Raw genomic sequence first — 24,020 nt, forward strand, 5'->3', positions numbered from 1 at the left:
TCGGTGCGCCCATGCCCGCGGCGTCGGGCCCGGCCCCGGGAGCTGGGAACGACCTTTCTTGGCGCCTGGGCCACTGAGGAAGAGGGGTAGGAGTTTGTCCATTGGCAAAAGCTGAGAGAGCACCTGCTGGAATGATCTGTCACGGGTTCCGCCGCTTTCTTAGCTCGTTTCTGCGTGGTGATGGCTCTTGTGCTAACAGCGTGTTCTCTTTCATGGCAGAGACCATGGCGGCCCAGAGGGAATGGAGCCCGATGGTGTCATCGAGGTGAGCACTTATGAACTGACCTGAGAATTTAATCAGTGGTGGACAGGAGTATTAAATTTACTATTTTTTATTTTTCTTTTATTACAGAGCAATTGGAATGAGATTGTTGACAATTTCGATGATATGAATTTAAAAGAATCCCTTCTAAGGGGCATTTATGCTTATGGTTTTGAGAAGCCTTCAGCTATTCAGCAAAGAGCTATTATTCCATGCATCAAAGGTATGCAGTAGATTCATTATTATCAACATCAGATAACTAAGCATTGTAAAATGCGTATATTTCATTAGTGTCCAGTAATAACGAATTTCAGTCTTGATTGAACAAGTGATATGATGGTACACCATCTTTCGGGACTGACCTGAAATGGAGAGAACTCTGTAGTACTGATCACTTACTTCAAGGGGAATTAAATAAAACTAACATGATTGACCCGTGTGGGAGCAGTAAATGTGTATCCTACTTTTTTTAGGATATGATGTGATTGCTCAAGCTCAGTCAGGTACTGGCAAGACAGCCACATTTGCTATTTCCATCCTGCAGCAGTTGGAGATTGATCTCAAGGAGTCCCAGGCACTAGTATTGGCCCCTACCAGAGAACTGGCTCAACAGGTATTGATAGTGTAGTTTAAAAAAAAAAACAACTTTGTGTGTTACATAGGTTTCAGGTTTCACAACTGTGACACATTACCAGGCTTCTTAAGGGGCTGTAATTAATATCCATTCAGAACCCTTTTTGTGTCGAGTAATGGGGGTTACAAACTGGCTTCTGTCCCACAAGTTCTCTGCCTCCTTGAATAGCTGAGCTGATGCACATGGAGGGTGTGCTGGGGCAGGAGTGCAGGAGGCAGCTGATGTGCTGTGTGTAAAGTGGAGGGAGCATCTTAAGCAGAAAAGCACAATTACTAAAGCACAGTGTTCTGAGTGGAAACAAACAATTTACTTATTTGGAAGCTATTTAAACCTAAATGCAGTTGTGCAACATGAAAACTGCTGTGCGCATTTGGTTACTTAAATGGTTTTGTATCTTTGTATGTTCTCTTGACAACATAATTGCATGTCTCTTCCATCTCCAAGGCTTGGTACTCTGTTACGTTAAGTGGGTGTGTGGTAATAATGTGAAGAATACTTGAATTTTTAGGATAAGTGCATCAGTAATCTGGAGTCTTTAAGTGCAGTGTTGAACCAACTCTAAAGTAGAAAACTTGTACTGTCATTTTCAACTAGACTATTAGTTGAATAGATAGAAATGCCAGTGTTATGTGACAATTCTTCAAGGTAAAGTTAAACATAACAGAAAACAGAAAAAAATATTGGTGTATAGGCCTTTCTTATACTCTTAAAGCTGTTGAGGTGAGACTTGTTTTGAAACCTGGCCTATAGTGCTGCCCTTGGACACAGCTCAAAAAGTGTCCAAGTGCTTACCATGCAGGCCTGAGCAACTGAGAGCTTGAGCTCACTTTTGGTGGCCCTGCTCTCAGCTTAGTAATTGACTCATGGCAGTCACTCAGTCAGCAAGCTCAACTAGTAAGACCAAAAGTGTAACTTAACTGTCCCTCTGCTTTCTATTTAACAACTTGTGTTATGTGAAGTTGGGCAAAGTCTTTATAGCAGCTCTCAGTTCCAAGAGCTCCACAGACCTTGTTTGGTGTCTCAGCTTCCAAAGTGTATAAAAGCCTGTGATAATGGGGCTTAAGCTTTATTGTCCTATGAACTATTAATGGAAGGTTTTATTTTAGATTCAGAAGGTAATCCTGGCCCTTGGAGACTACATGGGAGCAACATGCCACGCTTGTATTGGTGGTACAAATGTGCGCAATGAAATGCAGAAACTCCAGGCTGAGGCTCCACACATCGTGGTGGGAACTCCTGGGCGTGTGTTTGATATGCTAAACAGGCGCTATCTTTGTAAGTATGAATCTCACTGTGCCCTTGCTAATAATTTTCCAATGAAAGCCTCGTTCCCACTAAGAGCTTTAGTATATTTGTTCTGCTGGAAAGCTTAGTACAGAAGTGTGATTTCTGTAAAGGATTGTGTGTATCTGAAACTTCAGGAGATGCTTCTCTTTTTCCAATAGCACCAAAATGGATCAAAATGTTTGTTCTGGATGAAGCTGATGAAATGTTGAGCCGTGGATTTAAAGATCAAATTTATGAGATCTTTCAAAAATTAAGCACAAACATCCAGGTAAAAAAGCTTTTGCGTGGTAAAGTTGATGCATGCAGATCTGGTTATAATGTGGCTGAGAACTGAATTGTACATTTGAAAATTGTTGTATGGAGTATGTACTAACAGAGTAACATGTTTTAGGTTGTGTTGCTGTCAGCTACAATGCCAATGGATGTGTTGGAAGTGACCAAAAAGTTCATGAGAGATCCCATCCGTATTTTGGTGAAGAAGGAAGAACTGACTCTGGAGGGTATCAAGCAGTTCTACATTAATGTTGAGAGAGAGGTTGGTATTGGTTATACTTGCTCTGGCAGGAGGAGTTAAGAGTTCTCTTACCTTCTTGTTAAAGCACTGTGCTAAAATTGTGGAAACTAAGGCTGAGCTTTAGTTTCTGCAATAATGCTAGTAGAGTAAATGCAGGAAGAAGAACAACTATGCACCAGATCAAAAAGGACTAGGGTGGACCTCTTTCTTAATGTCCAGTGTCCTGTGTCTAAAGATTTGGTGCAACAATTGATGCAAAAACTTCACTTAGTTTCCACTGAGTATAATTGTGTGCCAGAGCATGCTCAATCAGTTCTAATTGAGTTATTTTCCTTGTTGAAAATCCATGTTACATACTGAGCTGTCTGTGTCATTATGTGTTTCCTGATTATCTTTGTTTTGCTCAGGAATGGAAGCTGGATACTCTCTGTGATCTGTATGAGACACTGACCATTACACAGGCTGTTATTTTCCTGAATACAAGGAGAAAAGTAGACTGGCTTACAGAGAAAATGCATGCCAGGGACTTCACAGTCTCAGCTCTGGTAAGAATTGTTACTTCAGTCACTGAAGTGCTGTGTATTTACTGGAAAAGAAGTGATGAGGGGGATGTCAGTGAGAAGCAGGAAAGTTATAATACAGCTGTGCAGTGCTGTATTATCGTTCCCCCTGCTTAAAGTAAAAGGTTTCCTTCCTATCCCTACCTGCTTTGTTCCCACAGCAGGTAGGGACGCTTGGTTTCATACATGCCTTTGTTCTTTAAAGAATATTCTGGTTTGGTGCATTGGAACTGTACTAATTCTGTACTGTACTTCTGTTTTAACTCTCCAGCATGGTGACATGGACCAGAAGGAACGGGATGTTATCATGAGAGAGTTTAGATCAGGGTCCAGCCGTGTCCTGATCACCACTGACTTGCTGGTAAGCATTGTCTTCCGTTAAACATGTTCCTGTTACAGCCTTGTCCCAAAAGCTTCATAATTCAGTGATGGCTTTTGTAGCCTGAACTGTTGGGAGCTTTTTGGAACAGCAAATACCATGCTCCACTGTGGACTACACAGTTGTAGTTCATAACTAATGATGTGGTTGACAAAAGCCCAAGATGGATAAATTTAAAAATTGCCCCTGACTTTCATTAAAGATTTGGCATTGCTTTGCAGGCTCGTGGCATCGATGTGCAGCAAGTGTCCCTGGTTATCAATTACGACCTGCCGACCAATCGTGAGAATTACATTCACAGGTCAGTTGGCTCTGCCCCCAGTCAGTCCCTGTGCTGCACTGGATGTGGGCATTGGCACACATGTCCTCTCACCTGATCCTGTGGTTCTCACCAAACCAGAGGTGTTAGCATCCATGCATAAACTTCTCAGCGCTAGCAGGGAATAAAACCACTTGTGGATTGGCTTTAAAAAAGCCCTGCCTTGCACAGCAGTGGTTCTGAAACAAGGGAGGAGCAGAACTTTTGAATACTTAAAGCAGTGGGAAAACTTAGATATGTAACAGGTTCAGTTGATGACTGATGAACCTTGGAATTGTGGGGAGAATGCCAGCAACTGAGCTGCCTTTTGTCACGTAGGCTGTGATGTACTAATGTGACACTGTTACTGCTGGTGCAGCACCTTGACAGTAAGGTCAGCTTGATCTGGGTTCTGGCTGATCTGGAGTTGTTGCTGCTCAGTGACAAGATAGACCTTAATTCTGGCTTGTAGGGCTGCCTTTGCTTGTGGAGGTTCAGCTGTGTCCATGTTGTGTGTGCCATGTTTGCTCTTGGTGGCTTCTTAGTGGGATTCTTCTCTGTGGTGTGTGTCTTCTGGTAGCAATTTGAGTTTGTTTCCCTAGGTTTAGTTAACTGCTTCTAGTGACTGTCCCTAAATTAAGTAAACTGTGCTTTGTTACTTGATGTAAAAAAATACAGGAGTCGATAGCAGCAGTTGATGACACAAGATGGTGCTCAGAAACGACGTTGACGTAATTTAGGACGTGGATTCGTAAGCGGCACAGTTTGAATAAAGAGCGAGTTGGTATTTATTTATTTATTTTGTCATGATTATCCCCTAAGTTTTGTGAGCCCTTTCTGTGTATTTAGCTCTTGCTGGCAAGGTGCTCTATTGTGCAGTCTGTAGGAAGGTGAAGCTCACAGTGGGTGTAACTAAACCGCATGCACTGATGTGGGCTTAAAAATATTGAACTTGGATTTTACTCTCTAAGGAAAACCAACAAAAACCCTAAGTTTTCCCACTGGAAAAAGTTTCATTGAATTAAAATTCTGAAATTGAGTGTGCTGTTCCATGTTATTGGATAAAATTGGATTAACTTAGTAATGGTCTGATTGTTAAAACAACAGCCTGTGCTCTGTGCCTTGGGAGTGGATGCATGAGGGGTGGGTGCATAGTTGAACAGAGAGAGAAACTGACCCAGGACTTCAGAACACAGCACCAAGTATTAAATGAAAATCTTACTTTGCAGCCAAAGAGTAACTGTGTGTGCCCTGCTGCCTGCCATGGAATGGACCTGCTGTGCTGCTGGCACCAGCTGCTGGTTTTTCCTGACCAGATGTGACTTGGGTGGTAGCTGGCTCTCTTAAGGCAGCATAGACTGGCCAGTGGCAGATCAGAGCAGCAGTCAAGAACGGATCTTGCAGACATGTAAAGCAGATGGTTAAGGTTAACTTGGGTGTAAATGTGTCTCTTTCTTGTGCAGAATTGGCCGGGGTGGCCGTTTTGGCAGAAAAGGTGTGGCTATCAATTTTGTCACTGAAGAGGACAAGAGGATCCTGCGAGACATTGAGACTTTCTACAATACTACAGTGGAGGAGATGCCGATGAATGTGGCTGATCTCATTTAATCCCCGGGATGAGGTGGTTGTGAATCCAGTGCTCGCTGTTGCTGAATAGGCGATTCACAACGCGCATTGTGCTTCTTTCTTTGGGGATATATTGAATCTTGTCTCAATGCTCATTACGGATCAGAAATACAGATTTTTGATAAGAGAAGCGACTTTCTGTCGTGAGCTCTTGTGGGGAAAGCCATTGGCTTTGTCCACTTTAGGGTTAGACTGTTGGGGTTGGGTGGAAAGTCATGGGGTCTGTAAATTTTTTCTTTATTAGAAATTTATTTCCTAGTTCCATAGAAGTGGTTGTATTAGATGTTCTTTATCGTTTAATAATTTACTTATGGACTAAAAGATATAAGTGCTGTATAAAGTCAGCCAATTATGTTAAACTAGCCTACCTTCCTTTATTGTATGTACTTACACCTCAGATTAAATTGGAAAGGCCTTTCAAAATCTCTAAACTTTTATAAGAGCATTAAAATGCATTTTTGTTTCATATGTATTTATTCAATAAAGTATTTAATTAGTGGTAAGTGTGATCTGGACCCTGTTGCTAAGCCCCAGCAAGCAAGCAATCATACTATTGTCTTAGTTAGGGTTAAACCCAGTAAAATTTGCCATATTGCACATGTCTTAATGAAGTTTGAATGTTCAATAAAATACTTCTATATTCACTTAAATTGTAAATAGTTCTTACTGGGTTGAGGGGGGAGGGTGACAGCAACCTGATACCTCAGGGTGGAGCTGAAGGTGGCAACTGCTGCAGCCTTGTGCTTGTGCCCACAGCTCCTGTACTTAGTCACTAATTGCAGGGGTGGTTCTGGACTCTGGAACAGGGTGAGCTTCAAGTGCCAGTGTGGACCTGAGTGACAAAGCTGTGGGGTGCTGCACCTGTGTCCTTTACACTGAAACACCCTTTCATCAGAGTAGAAAATGGATCACTTAATGATTGGTGCTTGCTTGATGAAAAAGCTCTGCACTGCATCATTCATGCTTAATACCTGTCCATGGGTAGTTTTTCCCCCAAACTATTCAGGAAGGAGGGACTGGTGGTCAGAACAGCATCTCTGAAAGGGTATGTCCCAAAGATGCTCATCTAGGTCACAGCTTTAAAAATAATTGTGAGAAAGAATGGAGTGAGATGACAGGAAGTCTCAAGTGCTGTCTTCAGAATGTCACTTAGCCTTTGCTTTTCCTTAGAGAGCTTGAATGGACTAAAAGTTGCAGTATGTTTACTAGAAAAGTGATTTTTGCCATGTTTAACCCTAAAGGATGAGATACAAGATGCTGGAGGCTGTACCTCCTGCAGGCACTGGATTCAGTCTGAAGTTCTGTTCTATAGGGATATTTAGGATCATGCTGTCAAGTCAGTCTATTCCAAGCCAATATACACTACAAGGAATAACCCTTCTGTCTCTGCTTGGAGCAAATGTAGACTTCAGTATGGATATGCCCACTTTGATACATTGTTTTCATTTGTAAATGCACAAAAATCAACTGCACAGCAGGAGCGTTAAGGGACTCCTCTGCTCTTTACCCAGTGTAAAAAAAGGAACAAAGTATTCCAGCCTCAGGTTTTCTAACTGCAGTCAGTGCAGCTCTTTTATAGCAAAATCACCAGTACAAAAGTACAGAGTCACATGCTCTGAGAGCCCCAGCCACCCCTGGAACAAAAGCTGCCGGAGAAGTCAGGTGTTCTGTGTGAGCTGCTGCATCACAAGGGCACAAAGACTCATCAGCTGCAAGAATTCATCAGCACCATCTGCAAGGCATTTGTCCACTTCCTGCAGAGGGAACAGAGAAGGGAAAACCCTCTAAAAATGGTGATGGCTCAAGGTAGCTGTGTCTTGGGGTACAGTGGAGAACAAGAAGTTTGCCAGCTGTTTTCTTAACACAGATTTCTCCAGCAGCCACATCACACCCCCCCACAACTGGACTGGGAACCGTGAGCTCTCCAGCCTCCATCTCATCTCCTACAGGAGGCCGCCACATGAAAGTTCTGTACACAAAGGGGGGTGACACTGGCCCTGCAAACCCTTGCTTGGAGCATCACTGCAGGGCATCCACAGCACCTGCCTGCAGTGATTTTAGCAAAACCGCCACCACAGCTGGCTTTCCTTCTTCATCAAAAATGGGGCAAGTTAGTTAATCTTCTCTTTTTTGGAAAGGCGTATTTTATGCACCAGAATAAAAGCTTGCATTTTGCAGCTCCTGAGGTTTCTTTTAAGTGCTAAATCATCTTAGTTTTCCCTCCCATGCTATATTAAAAAACCCCGAAACAAACAAACCTCTTGACTGAACTCCCTAGAACAACATGATACAGATAATAATTCACTCAACTAGGTTTCAATTACTTCCTGTGAAATTTCTCAGGAGAAAAGTCTGCATTCTAGCAAGAAACATTCAGAAAAAAAAAATCACCATGTACTTCTTGGGAAAGACTGTGCAAACAAAAATCAGTGCGTAGAGATGAATGTGTTTTGGTTTTTTGACTCCTGCTAGACTTACTGCAAGTTTCTCAACTATGGCAGATTTCTGTTTGTCACTGTAATCTTCACTCTCCACAATGGTGTCATGCAGCTGGTTTACAAGCTGAGCAACAGCAAACCCCTCATTGATGAGATTCTGCACAGGGAGAAAGGAAAATTGAAGTAATTCAGCAGCAGAAACACCAGCAGAAACTGGAAAGAATCTTGAAAAATTCTGTCTGAACTGAGAGACTGCACTGCAATTTAGTATGGAACTTGTACATCATAGAGAGCAATTCAGTAGCCTGTGCACAGCCCTGCCCTGCATCCTGGCCAACAGCGACCCAGCATGAGCACCTCAGACAGGCTGCAAGAGCAAGGCAATTTTCATCTTGGAAATTTTATGATACATTGAACACTGAACTTGTCCAATCCTATTCTAAAATTAGGAGGGCTTGGCATCCACAGCATCAGATGGCAGTTTCACAGCCTTCACATTTTAAAGGGCCACCTACTTGGGATTTATTTTCTTCATCTGGTTATTGCTAGTCTCAGGCATTGAGAGATCTGTAAGACCAAAACTTTTTAAATAAAATAAAGCCCATGGCAACTAAAGACAGCTTTTAAAAAAAGTCAGTAGTGCCCAGTTACAAAAATGTCAAGTATTGAGAACAATGGTCATTGAAGTGAAGCCATTTAGGGAGAGAGAAGTTTATGAAAACAGAAGCAGCATTGGTGCAACCTTATTTTTCTCTTCAGATAAGCAGATCTACAATGCCATCAGTTTAACCCAGGAGAAAGCCAGGGTCATATTGGCAGAGAAATTTATTTGCAACTTTGACAGCCCTTCCTCAGAAGGGAAAGACTGGGAGTCCTGACTGGTGAGATACTTCCCAAATGAGCATCCAAAATGACTGAGGCCAAATGTTCTTCAGGCATAGCCTGGAACAAAGGATTCACAGGGCCTAAGCATTACGGGAACTCTTACCTTTGCCAGTGTTTCCAGTTTCTCAAAAGAACCACTCTGGCATCCCAATAGCAGTTCATCAATTGTTTCTTTAGGGATGACCTGTAACAAGAAGTGACAGTTCTTAATTTCAACTCTGTAAACTTAAAATTGGTGTTGATGCTTACAGTAATAAACAGTTCATGGCAGAGGTCATTTCAGGATTCCATTCCTCTACACACCCATCCACTTCTAGCAAGTCTATGAGACAGACTCAATAAATTTTAAAAGTGAGAACTAGGCTGTGACACTTGTCATATGCTGGTGATATTAAAACACAAACTGTATCATGACAATAGACTGTCAAAGTCACCTTCCTAAATACAACTGCTTATTTGGGACACTGACTAAGAGGAGGACATTCTTCAACAGTTAGATCAGCCAATGCTTTCTGTACTATTCTACACCTAAAGAACACAGCAAATAGGTTTTATTTCCAGTGACACACCAATGACATCCAAAAAAAAGCCCAATGCAACAAGATCAGACAATAATCAGAAGGAAAAAAGTTGACAGATGCCATTATGTCACTGTACAGGGACAAGCTGCCTCTTTCACCCTTCACTCATTGTGATTCCTGTCAGTTGAGTACCTGGACAGTTTGGTTTCAAAGCTTTATGAAGCTTTTGTACTAAGGTCACTGCAGGGTCACAGAAGTTGTGAATGACCAAGAACTTCCAAGTTTTTATGAAGAGGTAAAGTTGGATTCCCTTGCTTTAAACAAGCATTCTTTCAGTAATGGAATGTCATGCTTCTCTTTCCTATCATTACAGTCAATTTCTGCCAGGTTTCAGATGGCTGATATCAATTCAGATACCAGCTGGTTTACAGATACACAAAACTGAACAAAGACTTCACTGTGAAAATGTTTGAAATTGTTCTGTAAAACCCTGCACATTAGCAACTGTCTCTGGTTTCTTCAAAGTGAGAACCTCCCAACCCCTACAATTAGCTACTACGGCAGCACCTTCATGGGAAGTGTGTCCATCATTAAAGACCATTTATTTTTCAGCTTCTCAACTCCTAATCTCACATTCCCTTCTTCAGGGATATTTTGTTGCAAAAGGAACACCTTCACCCAAGTTTTATTAAACATATTTTCTCTCAGGTTTTCCTGTGCCTCTCAGTGTTGCCCATGTCATTCTAGAACAAACCACTGCTGTTTCATTAAAAAGCAGGATCCACACAGATCCTTGTCACTGCCACTGTGAACATTAAGCTGAAAAATGATCTATACTTTTACACATATATAGAAAAGCACCAAAAAATAATCTACTCTCCCACAAAAACCCCCACAGTTTACATTTATGGGCAGATTATTTCAACTTCAATTTGAATTATAAGACTGTTTTACAGTTTTCCATGATTTACAGAAGAAGTTGCTAGGAACCTGCAATGTAATAAGTGTACAGAATCAGGCAGTCTTTAAAACTCTGGCTGATAGTGTATCATTACCATGCTGCAATACTAATGAGTATAAAACTATTTTTTTACCAAACTGTGAGCAGTTAGAGGCAGACAGAGGTAGAAAAAATGCTTTTCAGAGTAATTCCAGGAGAAGCTGCAAGGCACAGCTTACCCCAGCAATTTCAGTGATTATCTTCTCTGTGATCTCCTTCCCACCCATTAAGCGAGTGGCACTTTGAAGAAAAGTAATTGCTTTTCTTAAGTCTCCTTCTGACACTTTCACCAGGTACGATACTGCCTGAAAAATAATGTCAGGAAATACTAAGTTAAATGTTCACTGTTAATTAAAATCCAATACACTTTTTCAGCAGTTACTTTAAAACACCAAGTGGTGCATAAAGCAGACTGTCAGAGCCAAGCACAATACACAAGTTACAAAACAACCTCTCTACTAACACAAATGTGTGCTGGCAGTTTGAGAAAGAAGCATGGTTTAATGCCAGTACACTCAGCAGAGAACAAAAAGCCCTACAGTTTGGCTTCAGCTTTCTCTGGTGGACATTTCTCTGGTTTTAGGATGACTTAAAAATCATCTCATCTATGGAATGAGAATAAACGAGTTGATGTATTTTATTTCATACAATCGAGCAGCCTGGAAAAGTATGCTGACTTGGCTTCTTTTGCTGCCCTGCAATTATACACCAGATTAAGCAGTAAAATTACATGGCAACCACAAAGTTACCTCATTACTGATTTTCACATGTTCCTTCTCAGAAACATCCAACAGCCTCTGCTGTTGGATACTGTCAGACAAAGGCTTGAAGCGGAATTTGGAGCATCGAGATGTTAAAGGTTCAATTATTCTGAAATAAAGGAAGGAGAGCGGTAAATTAATGTTGTGGGTCAAGTTCTCACAGACAAAGCTAACATAGGCTGAAAAGGTTTAAAATACCTTAAGGTTTAAATAACCCTAAAACCACATCTTTGTCAAAATTAAAAGTGAAATCTAAGTATTGTTTCAGGCTTGCATGCACATAGTGACATCTCTATTAACTGAAAACTGTGAAAATTAGATATCAACTTTTAAGCAGGGAAAAAATAAAAAAGAGACTACAGACCAGACAGCAAATCCAAACAAGTAACAAATTCCAGGTATACCTGCTGATGTAGTTACAAATAAGACAGAAACGTGTTGTTTTAGATTCTTTCTCCATTGTGCGTCTTAAGGCTGCCTGGGCTGCTGAAGTCATAGAGTCTGCTTCATCCAGGATCACAATTTTAAAAGGAGGACACATTTTACCACTAAAAAATTAGAAATCTGTTATTCAGCAGACATGAAATGTCCAGACCAAGGGAAAAAAAACAACAGCGAAAAACATAAACAGAAAAATCACTGCAAATAGCAAATAATATTTTACTTAAGCACGTATCCTTGAAAAACAGAACAGATTCAGAGGTTCAGTCTTTTAAAAATTATTTTTAGATTAAAGACTAATATTTGTAATAAAGGTGGGGACTGAGTTCCCATAGAAAGACCAACACTTGAATAATGCAACAGTCCTCTAAAATACATACTCTTACTGTAAGCTGCTTTGTTAACACCTCATGTAGTTCTTCTTTTTACAGGCTTCCTGATTCCCTAAGCTCCCAAGAATACTCAACAGACTGATTTCAGTACACAATACCGTTTTTTTGCCAGGCTGTCTTGGCATGCAGTTTCTTCCTGATACTTTCCACAGTCCATACACATGGCTTGACCTGCACTGGGCATCCCATCACCTAACACCAGAATCCTTTTAGAAACCAACACCCATATTGTAGAAATCCCTGCAGATTAGAAGGACTAGGGAAGTGACTTCTGGCACAATTTACCCAAATAAATTTTTCTGTGGTAGTCAACATCTTCAAAGGCAGCAACATGTGCCCAAACCCAGAAGTCTTGACCTTGTGGAGTTTTTTCTGTCTGCCTCCAATGATAACAGCAACAGTAAAAATCCTTCTGGGTATTCAAACCCCCAATGTGAAATTCCATGAAGTAAAAGCTCAGCCAAAGCACTGTGTGTTGCCAACTTCTGGGCAGTGCTGACCCATCATTTATATTAGAAACAAAAACAACCACATGCTTTGTCCTAAGCAGGAGGGGTTTGATCCAGCACTTACTCTGAACGGCTTCCAGATGCCGTTAGCTGAGCAAAAGCCTTCACTTTTTCCCGAATCACTTGTATCCCACGCTCATCAGAAGCATTTAACTCAAGGACTCTTTGTCGGAATAAATCAGGCCTGCAAAATTTTTATTACAATACATTAGCTGCTAGCCCTTGTAATGATATGTCATAAAATATAACAACCACCCTTCTGGCTGTTTTGAATGGCAGGGATTATTTTTATCAGCATTACTAAATAACATTGTTAAAAGACAGTTAAGTTGAGATCATAAAATGTTAAGTATGAATTTCCATTAGCTATTTTTAGAATCTCCTCCCAGGCTACAAAAAACAATGAAGTATAAAATTACATCAGTTAACCAGGAAAAAGAAAGTAGGAAGTTGGCTTTGTATGCTCAGAGCACTGTATTATATGCCTTTTTACTTATATCCTGTGAGCAATGTGAAATAACAAGTAAAATGCCACAACAGAATCACTAGAATGAAATATCCAGAAAGTATAAGACATGCATTATTTACCTGCAGTACTATACTCCATTTAAAAAAAAACAAGAAACAAACCAACAATTAATACACCAGATTTTAAATCCTAGTAATTAAAATGGACTTGCGATGTGGAGCTGTCTTCCTCCTACTAAAGTAGATGTGGTTCTCTCAAAAAAAACCAGTGAGTCAAAGATTAAAGATTTCAAATGGAATGAGGGAGGTATTAAATTCAGCATTACATTTGATCATAACATCAAACCACCTCCTCATCCATTTTTTGCTCATAGATCACTGAGTTCACTGCTCAAAAACTCCCAAGTGTTAAAAGAGAGTTAATGGACATATAATATGTCCATTAGCTGAATTTTAGTCTGAGTTCCAATACTACTTCCCATACACAATTCAATGGTGCATAACAGGGAGATTACAAGTCAGACATTTTATGAAGCACTTTGAGATCTATATGTAGCTAACAACTTACTAAGTAAACCATAAACACTGAAACTCCTTTACAAGGTTCAGCAAGGCATATGCAAACCATATTCTTTCCATACTCTTTGTTAGGTGGTTACATGGCTGCCAAGCTGAAGTCTATACCAGCAACAGAAATCAGTGACTTGTTACAGGACAAATGAGAAAGAAATCTTATGTTAGAACTGAATTAGAATATGAAGATATTCCTGAAAAAATGCTGGGAACTACCTAAGAGCAGGCAATGACCAGAGGCACTTCATCACATGATTAGGAGACATGTGACAGTTGATTACACTGAAGCAACTTGATTCCAGCTTACCCAAACAGTTCTCTTGCAGCTGCTAAAATAGTGGAAGTCTTTCCAGTTCCAGGTGGGCCATAGAACAACAGATTGGGAAGCTGAAACAGCAAGGCATCATTTGTAAGAAAAGCAAATAAAAAAAATATCAACTAACAGGAAAACCTACTGACAATATGAGCACCTAACAGAACAGAAACTGTCTATTCCTCAGTAAATAATGACAAGTTTTTCACTTCTAGGCCTCTAAAGGAGGCCAACAGTTGCTGTTTATAGCACAGCAGGAACAAGTGTTCTTTGGTGGCACCATCCCATGTTCTATCCAAACTGATATTCCAATCTATATTTATTTTTATATATTTACTCCAGGGCATGTCTGATCACTAAAGCCTACAGAGGTTACTGTTCTGATTGCAGTGACACCCAGATTTATCCAAGAATGGCCTTAAACAGCCCAGGTAATACCAGCAGTGCAGATGAAACCATCCTTTGCTTTCTCAGCTCCCCAGCCTGCCTTGTCCAGCCACGCTGAGGATTCTGTGCTGCCACCAGCTGCACTGCAGTGAGCACAGGGCAGCTCAGGAACACCGGGCTGCAGCGAGGCCAGAGCAACACAGCCCAACAGTGACCACAGGGACAGTGCCAACAACTCACTGCACAGCACAGCCCTGGCAAATTCCTGCAGCCATCAAGGAGTTTTCAAGGGAGACCACTGGCATTTCTTAAAGAAATTAGCTTAACTGATGTTTAAAATAATTTAATTAATGACCTCAGCATGAAAAATACAACTGCATCAAGGAAATATGCTGACACAGGAAGATCAAAGCAGCACAGCAAAGACTGCAGCAGTAATTTTAAGATGACATTTAGCAGCACAAAGCAAAAAAAAAATCTCTCAATTTGAGAACATAACTAAGTATCTGCTAGACATCTGAACTTTATTAGATGGAATGAAACGTAAGCTGGTTTTGTTTTGTCTGTCAGAAGAGGAGTATAAGCCTGTGTAACATGGTGGTCCTAACAGTGCACTTTTAATACAGATGTAAATTATTAATACTAACTGGTAATGAGCTGCACACAGTTCAGGTCATCCTTAGACAAGGATGATGAATTCAAACTGGGAAAAGTGATTAAAGAAGTGAAAAGCCTATCATATGAGAAGTGACTTTTTGAAGAGTTTGATTTAGTTAGCTCAGCAAAACAAAAGCTAAGAGGGAATATGACTTTATCTTCATGAATCCACCTGAGCAGCACAAAGAACAAAGTTGGTACAAACAAAATTTGTATAAGCCATGACAAAATTTTGGCTGAAATCAAGAAGATTCCCAGCTGACATAGGAGTCGTAGTTTTCTATATTACTATTTCAAGCAATCACTTTATAAACTATCACTGTAAAACTGTTGTCTTTGACAACAGGGGATGTTCCACTTCTACATTCTTAAAACAAGAATCAAACGTTCCCTCTAACCAATAGCAAAAAGACAAACCTCTCAGACTGACTTGATTTCTAGCCCTTAATAACCATTCTATTTTTAAAGAGTCAACTAAAATTAGATTAGAGAATTCTATCCTGAATATAGCATGTAATGCAGGCAGAATGGGAACAGCAAAACCAGCCAAAGAGCAGAGAAAAATGCAGGCATACACAACCCATAATCTGAAAATGAAATAGAGACAATCAGTTGGGTAATAAATATCCCATTTTAACAATTAAGACAAGACATAGAGCACAAACTCAACTGTGCGTGCACCCTAAAAGTAGAGATAGAAGAATTTCAATCTTCAATCAATTTCTAGTAAATAAATGAATTTCAAGTTTTGCCTGCTCTTTCTGCCAATAAATTGTTGCTTGTTTCCCTAGTTACTAATAAGCAAACAGCATCCCCTACTAGTAAACATCTTTTCAAGTTTAGATATCACAATAGTATTATTCCTCTCTATCTTTTATGACAGCTCCACAGAGATGAAGTGTACTGAATGACAGCTGAAAATTCACCAATCTCTGTGCTAGGTTGGCACATTGCAAGGGTAGATGTTTGTGAGGAGATTCATAATTTCATGCCTCTGTGCTAATTCACACACTACTGTCCTCAAAAAAAGCACAAGCAGATAAAAGATTTTAATTAGAATATGTTTCCTAATTCCATTACACCCCAACTTTATCACTGTTTCTGTTTCAACCTCATTTATGCTCGCTTCTCACTGAAATATTTACACCACTTTTCACCAAGCACAACGTAATCCTTTATGTAACTGTGGCAGTATTTTTAAATAAACTGCAACCTGATCTGGTTATCCATTTTTCCATGCTTGCCAGGAGTAAGCAGGATACCTGCAGGCATCACTCTGCTCATGGGAAAGCTACCTCATATAGTGTAAATCTCAGATGCTTTTCCAGAAGTTTCAGTACAAGTAAAGATGCAAATTGCAATGATAATCCTACACTCTCTTTTCAGTTATTAAGGCATCATGAAGCAAATGAAAACTAAAGAATACCATGACTGTTTTCAGTTTTTTTGCCAAAAACCAACAACAAATCAATGCTTCTGGCAGACAGAAATCAATTTCTCCAGTTCAAACCCCCTTGGACTCTGCTGTGCCTTATAACAGGACAATGTGTGCACTTACAGATGGAGGTATATTGCCTACAGGGAGTCACAACTTCTGTATTAGTTATAGGCAGTTACAAGTCCTGCTCCATTTAGCAGCTCCCAAATCAAGGCCCACAAATACATGGCAAATCAACACAGGACTGACTCTCCATTTCCAACACTGTGGTTTAAATAAAGCATATTACTCAAACCTGCAGCATTGTCACAGCTGTTTCTTAGATCTCACCAAATCTCCAAACTCAGTAAGAACCTCTGCAGTAATGTGTACTTACTAAAGTACATGCTAGTCATCTCAAGAGTTTCAATTCACTTTTCCCTTCTTGACAGAATGAGTCCTTTCAAGAAACTAATAACAATGTCTAAATTTTAAAAGAACCCAAATATTTTATTTTTGCATGATTTTATTCTCAACTGCCTTGCTGAGTTTGGATAGCTATGGCAAAATACAGAGCCTATAACCATAAACAGGAATTATAATTTGTCTTTCCAACTCAGAAGGCCAAAAGTCAACACAAGTGCACAAGGCTCAGAATCCAAGAAACACTGCTGATCCACAAACTGTAGGGTTTTAAATAACTGTTGCTCAAAATAGAACTTCCCAACCCATCACCTAAGCAATGTTACACAACTGATATGTCCAGACAGAATAGGTGGCAGCAGCTCATTTCTCCTTTGCTGTTAACAGTTCCTTCCTGATTACCTCAACTCTATAAATACTGCAATCCAGCAGCATTGCTTCTGAAACACAAGATTTCTGGGGTCAACATTACCTGAAAAGGTCACATTACAAGAATATTCTCAAAGCAAACTGAACGTGGAGAAAAGAACCAAAGAAAGAAGTGCAAATCTTTCACAGTTGTGTTGTACTAGTTTGATTTTAGCTTCATATGCTCAAAGAAATAAGGTACATCTGCTTTTGCAAGCTTTGATTAAAGTATTATTTTGAGAAATGCACTCATATCACTGCAGAGCAAACCAAAGCTGCAGCCCATGAAAACAGACAGCTTTTGAAGCACAAGTGTGATTGTCCTAGGTGAGGAGGTAAAAAGTCACAGTATGTACAAAAGAAGGAATTGTTCAGATTTGGAAAAAAGCAGAGCCATCTCTTGGCTATGTCCTTTATTTCTCCCTTCAGCCCCTTCACCTCTACATCACCTGCTTTGGAAGAACTAACCATCAAACATAGCAAATATTTACAAAGTTTTTATCCAAGAGCAAATAAATGCAACTACAAATGCTCTGCTCGTCTACACTCTTGGCTCATGCAAGCCAACCCTGCAACTGCCATACTTAGCTTTTTAAAGCCAAAGAGACTTATTTGGAAACTTTAACCTGAAAAGTTTGGGAATCACTATCCAAGCAGTAGACCTGGCACTTATGAATTCCTCTCATTAACCAAAATGTTTAGTGTTTAGCAGTTTCAATGCTAACTGATCAGAAGCACTGACAGATCACTAGAAATGTTTAGGAGTGACTAGCAAGTCAGACTTGTCTATGAAAGAAAAACCTTCTCCTCTTGTCTTAAACATGAATGGCATAAGTACTAGTGGAGTAGCAGTGTGGAGACAACAAAATCTTTTCTGGGTTTGAAACTACTAACAAGTAGTTTGCCATCTGAGCTTTTCCAAAAAAAACTCCAAACTGCATAATGGAACTGACAATTCCACCATGTTTAGAGGACTAGAAATAGAAAAAGCTTTACCCATGTATCACAACAGCATTTATCATGAGGAAGTCACTTAGCCCATTCATGAAGGACCACCATAAAAACAATCACTACTGAGTTGGAAAAGAGAAATTTTCAATACCACTGACACATGTGTCTATCTAAAAATGCTGATTGGTAGACGTTGTCATTACACTCACATCAGCACCTTCCAGGGACTTCTTCAGCACAGCTACAACTTCATCCTGGAAGGCAACTTCATCCACATTTTTGGGACGACTAAATAAAAAGATATTAAATAAAATTTATTAGCTAACAAAGTTTTATAGGAAAGCTGAAACTGAGAAAAGTATTGCCCTTTTGATAACATCAGATACTGAAGAATCACATTGAACTTTGTAGTTTAAGTCAAAATCACAATGGGAAGTCTAATGCCTCTGGTCTGTACTACTGAATAACTCCTCAGGAAGCTGCTTGTTTTTTTCTGTTGTAAACACCTATCTGAAATGTTTTTAAAAGCTGAACTGCAATATTTTACCACTTTGTGATAAAGGCTTCTCAAAAAAACAAAGTATTAAATGTACTCATGCACCAAAACACAGCGATGAAACAGCACTGCTTGATATGGCCAAGATTTTCTGCTCAATAGCCGCCACAAAAGGCACTTACAGTGTCTCACAGTGGGAGTTCCCCCCTAACAAGGAAAGTTAAGCTTTTCTCCCTGGTGCGGACACCCACACCTGCGATCCCCTTTTGCTATGCACCAACTACCTCTCTATACCCCCTAGAGCCAACATCCGCTCTCATGGCCAGTACCCCCACTGCCCCAGAGCCTCCCTTACTATTTCTCCACCCAGGGGATGGGTTTGGTCCTCTTGCCCTCCCCGCTGCTCCCGGCCGCGCTCTTTTCCTTGGCAGCGACGGGCTTGGTGCTGATAGAGGCCGGGCCCTTGAGGAAGGCCTGCATGGCTGTGCCGGGCTGTGTCGGGCCCCAGACCTCCCTCAGGCCCCGCCGGCCCTTCCCGCCAACCCGGCCGCGCACGGGGGCGGGGCCACTTCCGCCCGCCGAGAGCCAATCACAGAGTGCGGCGCCGCCGGGGAGGGGGCAGTGCTTGCGTCACGGTGCTCGCGCCCCGGTACCTGAAGGGGCGGGGTGAGGGGGGCAGCGCGCGCTGAGGGCGCCAAGCGGGCGGTTCCTCACGAATGTGCAACATCCCCCGTAAAATGCGCTCCCCGAATGTGAAATACAGAACAAAAAGATCCCCCCAAAATAACAAGCGCTGCACGAGGCCAAGCGGAGGAGGGACCTCGCTATGTAGCGAGACCTGCTGCAGAGTACTGAGGCAGGGCCTGCTCCCTTCCCCTGCTCCGTTCCCCTTTAGGCACGAAGTGAAATGAAACCCAGGAGAGCCCGAGGCTGGCCAGGGCCTGTCATGGGACAGACATTTTCGCCTTTATGGGCTTTTATTGGTGCTCAAACCTGCTCCGGCCTAGTTGCTGCCGTGCGAGCAGCTCCCCCAGGTGTGCAGGCTGAAGGTTTTTGGTGCTGGAGTGAAGCGTAAGTGAATCCTCTGGGTTTTCTCATTGTTTCCAGTGACATCCATCACAGCTAAGCCAGGGTAAAAGTAAACTCAGGAGTGTGATTGATGTGACAGATCCCTTTAAATGACACAAAAACATCCTGGTAGATGTGGCAGTCGTGATGAACGCCCACATTTCCATGTACTGGGTGGCTGTAGGTTACTCTTCCAATTACACACCAGCTTTGTGGGTAAAAAAATGGAAGTATTTCTGCTACCAGCAGCTGGGTGTTTTGTGGCTGCAGATGTTCTGCTTTACTGTTTTCCCTTGGCTACTCCTGGGCAGGAGACACAGAAAGAATAGCCTGGGAAGCTGCAGTAGTGATCGCCCAGAAAAGACCCTATGGAAGTGAAAAGAGACTGGAAATGGTCTCTATGGCAACAGAAGAACAGTCTTTGGAAAAGGAGATGTAGGAAAAAATGCAGGCTGAAAATACATAACTCTGTCAGTGAGTCAAACCTGTAATTCTTGTCTGGGCAATTTTAAATAGTTTCCTCTCATCTGGCATTCTACTGAAGAATGAAATCCAGATTGTAGTCTTAGCAAGAAATGTCCACACTATAGCTACTAAAGTTGTTTTGTTCTAGATGAAAATGTAATGTTTTTTTTTTCCCCCCCACTGTGATTATATTTGGTACTTCCAAGTCATGGTAACAAATGATTTCTGAAATCAGTTTCTTTCTGCAACTGTATAAAGCTTTGCTGTCTTTTTGAAGCTTTGTTCTATTTGTTGGTCTCTATTCAATCCACTCTCCTTAATGGGGCCACCTCAAATGTACCTTGCATTTTGTCAGCTCTGGATGAGCCTGAGGTTCAATTCAGCAGTGGAATTTCCCTTCTGCTACATTAACTGAACTTCACAACACAACTTTCAGTTTCATTACCTTAAGAAAGGTTTAAAATTCTAGAAAGGAATAATGAAGCCCAAGCTTGCTCCCTGGGTTTTTTTTTTCTCTCCCTCCTATATATAAGGATTGAAAATTATGCTTCCTCTATTCTGTTGAATTGCCTTCACTCACCATCTTAAGGTCCAACAGATCAAACTCAGTTGCCATGCCCACTCATTTGCTTCTATCTAGCATTTTCCGTGGAAAAGATTTTGTTTTACACCAGCCTAGTCAGTGCTCCTTGGGCTGACCTAAATGGGCACCCTTCCCAGTTGCTATGGTTTACCCCAGTCAGTAACTAAATCCATGCAGTCCTCACATACTTCTGTCCCTGTGATGGGATGGAAAGGAGAATCAGAAAAAAAAAAGTAAAACTTGTGGGTTGAGATAAGAGCAATAATTGAAAGTTTAATAATTGAAACAAAGTAAAATATAATAGTACTGAAGATAACAAGAAAAATAGTAATAATAATTGTAATGTAAAGCAGAGAGTAAGAAATAAAACCCCAGACAAATGATTCACACAAACCTGACTGGAGCCCAGGCCATTCCTGAGCAGTGATCAGCTCCTCCTGGCCAAATCCTCTGTTTATACACTGGACAAGACATTGTATGGCATGGAATATCCCCTTGGCCAGTTCAGGTCAGCTGTCCCAGCCATGCTCCCTCACAGTTTTTCATGCCCCTCCTCATTAGCAGAACATGGGACACTGTAAAGTCATTGATTTAGGGTAAGCATTGCTTGACTACAACCAAAGCATCTGTTTCATATCAGCATTATTCTCACACTGAATCCAAAACACAACATTGTATCAGCTTCTAAGAAAGAACCAAATCTATCCCAGCTGAAACCAGTATACCAGTCTTATGTGAGCCATTTGCAGATGAACAGCCACAGAATGAGGGTTCAAGAGCTTATATGACAAAAAACCAATGTGTCAAAGGCTAGTGACAGTAGCAGGACAGGAAAATTGATTAAGGGGAGGACATTTGTCTTTATAAGTTACTGTGCCTGCTGCCCTGGAGACCTCCCCATACCTCCATCAATCTAGACCTCCAGTCAATTGACACGAAAGCTTCCTAGGAGATCAGCTCAGGGATGTTTATGAGGCTGAAAGTGGACAAATGGCTTCTTTAAAATAAACTACATAGTGTACATAGAAGTAAACTGGGCCTAAAAATTACAGAGTCACTTCTATTCAACAGCTTTGTCTAAAATCCAGGCTTTGTTTTAAAAGAGGAAAGAGTTGAAATAAATTAATGCAATAAAAATAGGCATATGGATTTTTGTAAAAATTTAACAGCAAACATCTCCTAACTCTTAACACTGGAAGACTTCTGCCAGAATTATGTCAGCAATACAGAGCAGACTGGCACTGTCACTTTTCACTGTCCAAGCTGCAAGGTTCAAAGCCACATGGAAAGAATGTTGAAGGTATCAATGGACTTCTTTTTTTTTTTCCCTTAGATATGATAATTAGGACAGCATTTTTCTCAGCTCAGGTAACTGTGGGATATGATCACTGTATAAAAGATCATGGCTAAGGTGGATACTGCAAATAGGAAAGTATCCATTCCTTCTCAAGATGCAGGAAACAGAGGCCTGAAACTGAACTATGGAGCTTCAGATTTAAAACCAAAAGAAGTAGTTTTTCTTCACACAATGCATATTTAAATTGCAAGTCTTGTTACTATCAAACTTTATGGCCATCAAAATTATAAGTAGATTAAAAAAATAGCTAGGCATATTCCTGAAGAAATAGAGTATTAAATATTATCAGTCATATGCAGACTTAAGCTCAGAAAGTCCCTGAACCAGAGATCACTGCAATCTGACAGGGAAATACTGGAGAGGGATAATCTCTTTAAGTGGCCTCTTTAAGTGGTGTTTCATGCGCTCTTTCCTGAGGGTATATTAATGGTCCTGATCACAGATGGGCCACTGCCCCAGCCTATGTCAGGACAGTTGTTCTGGAGCACAGAAAGTGAATGATTGATGTAAATGGTGACAAAAAGGTTTATGATTGGGAAGGAGGACAGGGAGAGGAGCGGCGAATTTTGCTAAAACTAGTGTTGTATCTTCAGTGGCCTCTTTTTCTTCAGAATGGATTTTACAAGGCACTGTGCTCCTTTTCAAGTAGCTGAAACAGCATCTGAGGCAAAGCAGGTCAGGCTTTGCAGAGCTTAGGCGGGAGTCTAAGTGTGAGGGTAAAGCTTCAGGCGTTGCTGGGGGAGCTGTGTGTGCAGAAAAGGTGCTCCTGCAAGTTTTGGCGGAGAAGCCCAGATTTGTCACAGGAGCTGACCGAGAGGCCAGCAGAAAGCCAAGAACAGCAGAGAAGCACTAGCACTGTGACTCTCTTAAAAGCCAAGCAAAAGCACTGTTGGCTGAAGTGTTCCAAATAACATAAAAGTAAGAAAATTTAAAATATGGAGTGCTATTTTCCTTTAGTATGTGACTGATGTTCCAGAAAGGAAGCAGCACTCTGTGTGCCTTCTTTGTGTGTGAGTCAAAGAGGTATCTGACTCACTTAACAGTTTCTTCTACTGATGGAAATGTGCTGCAGATCTGAGGTACTGCCATGGCCATTCAGAAGTGTTGGCAGTGTAATTACCTTTCCCAATTGTGCCAAAAATGTTCTAGTTCTTCCCAGCAAGTAACAGAGCTTCAGCCTTTGATACAGGGATCAGCCAGTCTAGAGACAAAATTTAAAGAGGGAAAGGGTATGATACCAAAGTAGTACCAAAGTTATCAAAGGAAGAAACGTGGCAAAGGGATTCTAAACTTTTCTGTTATTCCATAAGCCTGCCTATTTTTCTGCTATGGAAATGTCTTCGCATGAACTCACTACACCAGAAGGTTGTAATCATGTTCTGGAAGGAGATTTTCATGAAAAATTAAAAGATGGGAGTGTTTGTAAAGGTTATGTAGGACTGGGAAAATGGAAATAATCAAGACAGTGAAGAAGATGGGCTAGTTTTAGGGATGGATCTCATTTTGATTCTCAACAGCTCTTCAGGCTCAGTTGACTAAGTGTTTTTTAGAGACAGAAGGAAGATGTATAGCTATAGCTATCTAAGATGAAAAAAAGAAAAGATCCTTTTCCCGTGTGAGAGCTTCCCCTTATACTGTACAGGCCATAGAGTCTTATAAACACTTTTTGTTAGCAGTGTGCAATTTACTTTTAATTTTATTAACATAGCTTACAATGCTTTGGCCTCAGATGTTTGATTCAGGATCTAATAAAGAGCTGGTGATTTGTCAGGCTGTCACTCTACGGAGAAATCAAATTCTTTTGCCTGTTGGCCATCATCTTAGCAGTGGAACCATGGTGTTTGCACTGCCCCGATTCTGCTTTCAATGAGATCCCTGCCTGGAATATAAATCATCATCCTCTGTACCTCTACCACATGTTTATCAGTGAGGGCTTTTACCCTTCAG

At 40.9% G+C, this 24,020-nt stretch overlaps 2 protein-coding genes and 3 non-coding genes across 7 annotated transcripts in view; 4 read left to right on the plus strand and 1 right to left on the minus strand.

Moving 5' to 3' along the window:
- EIF4A2 (eukaryotic translation initiation factor 4A2) overlaps window positions 1-6,210 on the plus strand; it is a 6,989-nt gene extending 779 nt beyond the window's left edge. Inside the window, exons 2-12 of one of the 3 annotated variants that reach the window (XR_004498820.1) lie at window positions 220-265; window positions 353-485; window positions 736-875; window positions 2,003-2,171; window positions 2,342-2,451; window positions 2,575-2,718; window positions 3,105-3,242; window positions 3,529-3,618; window positions 3,858-3,937; window positions 4,613-4,718; window positions 5,398-6,210. Coding sequence is in view for 1 of the 3 variants with exons in the window: in XM_015637412.2 (XP_015492898.1) it covers window positions 220-265; window positions 353-485; window positions 736-875; window positions 2,003-2,171; window positions 2,342-2,451; window positions 2,575-2,718; window positions 3,105-3,242; window positions 3,529-3,618; window positions 3,858-3,937; window positions 5,398-5,542 (1,195 nt within the window). In the remaining 2 variants the exon portion in view is untranslated. The remainder of the gene's footprint in view (window positions 1-219; window positions 266-352; window positions 486-735; window positions 876-2,002; window positions 2,172-2,341; window positions 2,452-2,574; window positions 2,719-3,104; window positions 3,243-3,528; window positions 3,619-3,857; window positions 3,938-4,612; window positions 4,719-5,397) is intronic. The other 2 variants (XR_002002067.2, XM_015637412.2) reach the window with 2 other exon arrangements.
- LOC117244902 lies at window positions 589-659 on the plus strand. Its single transcript, XR_004498829.1, has one exon. It is a non-coding gene; the product is annotated as a small nucleolar RNA SNORD2 (small nucleolar RNA).
- Window positions 2,768-2,948, plus strand: LOC117244900. Its single transcript, XR_004498827.1, has one exon. It is a non-coding gene; the product is annotated as a small nucleolar RNA SNORA81 (small nucleolar RNA).
- Window positions 3,318-3,445, plus strand: LOC117244903. Its single transcript, XR_004498830.1, has one exon. It is a non-coding gene; the product is annotated as a small nucleolar RNA SNORA63 (small nucleolar RNA).
- Window positions 6,211-7,100: 890 nt separating the features above from the next.
- Window positions 7,101-19,161, minus strand: RFC4 (replication factor C subunit 4). The gene is made up of 10 exons (XM_015637414.3): window positions 18,956-19,161; window positions 18,314-18,392; window positions 13,856-13,935; window positions 12,572-12,691; window positions 11,570-11,713; window positions 11,154-11,274; window positions 10,584-10,709; window positions 8,987-9,067; window positions 8,039-8,155; window positions 7,101-7,314 (listed from the first exon to the last, which is right to left on the minus strand). The coding sequence occupies exons 1-10, from the start codon at window positions 19,078-19,080 to the stop codon at window positions 7,219-7,221; spliced, it is 1,089 nt and encodes a 362-aa protein (XP_015492900.1). The 5' UTR covers window positions 19,081-19,161; the 3' UTR covers window positions 7,101-7,218.
- Window positions 19,162-24,020: the final 4,859 nt, after the last annotated feature.

Source organism: Parus major, chromosome 9, assembly GCF_001522545.3.
Source record: "Parus major isolate Abel chromosome 9, Parus_major1.1, whole genome shotgun sequence".
In the NCBI taxonomy this organism is placed as follows: Eukaryota; Metazoa; Chordata; class Aves; order Passeriformes; family Paridae; genus Parus; species Parus major.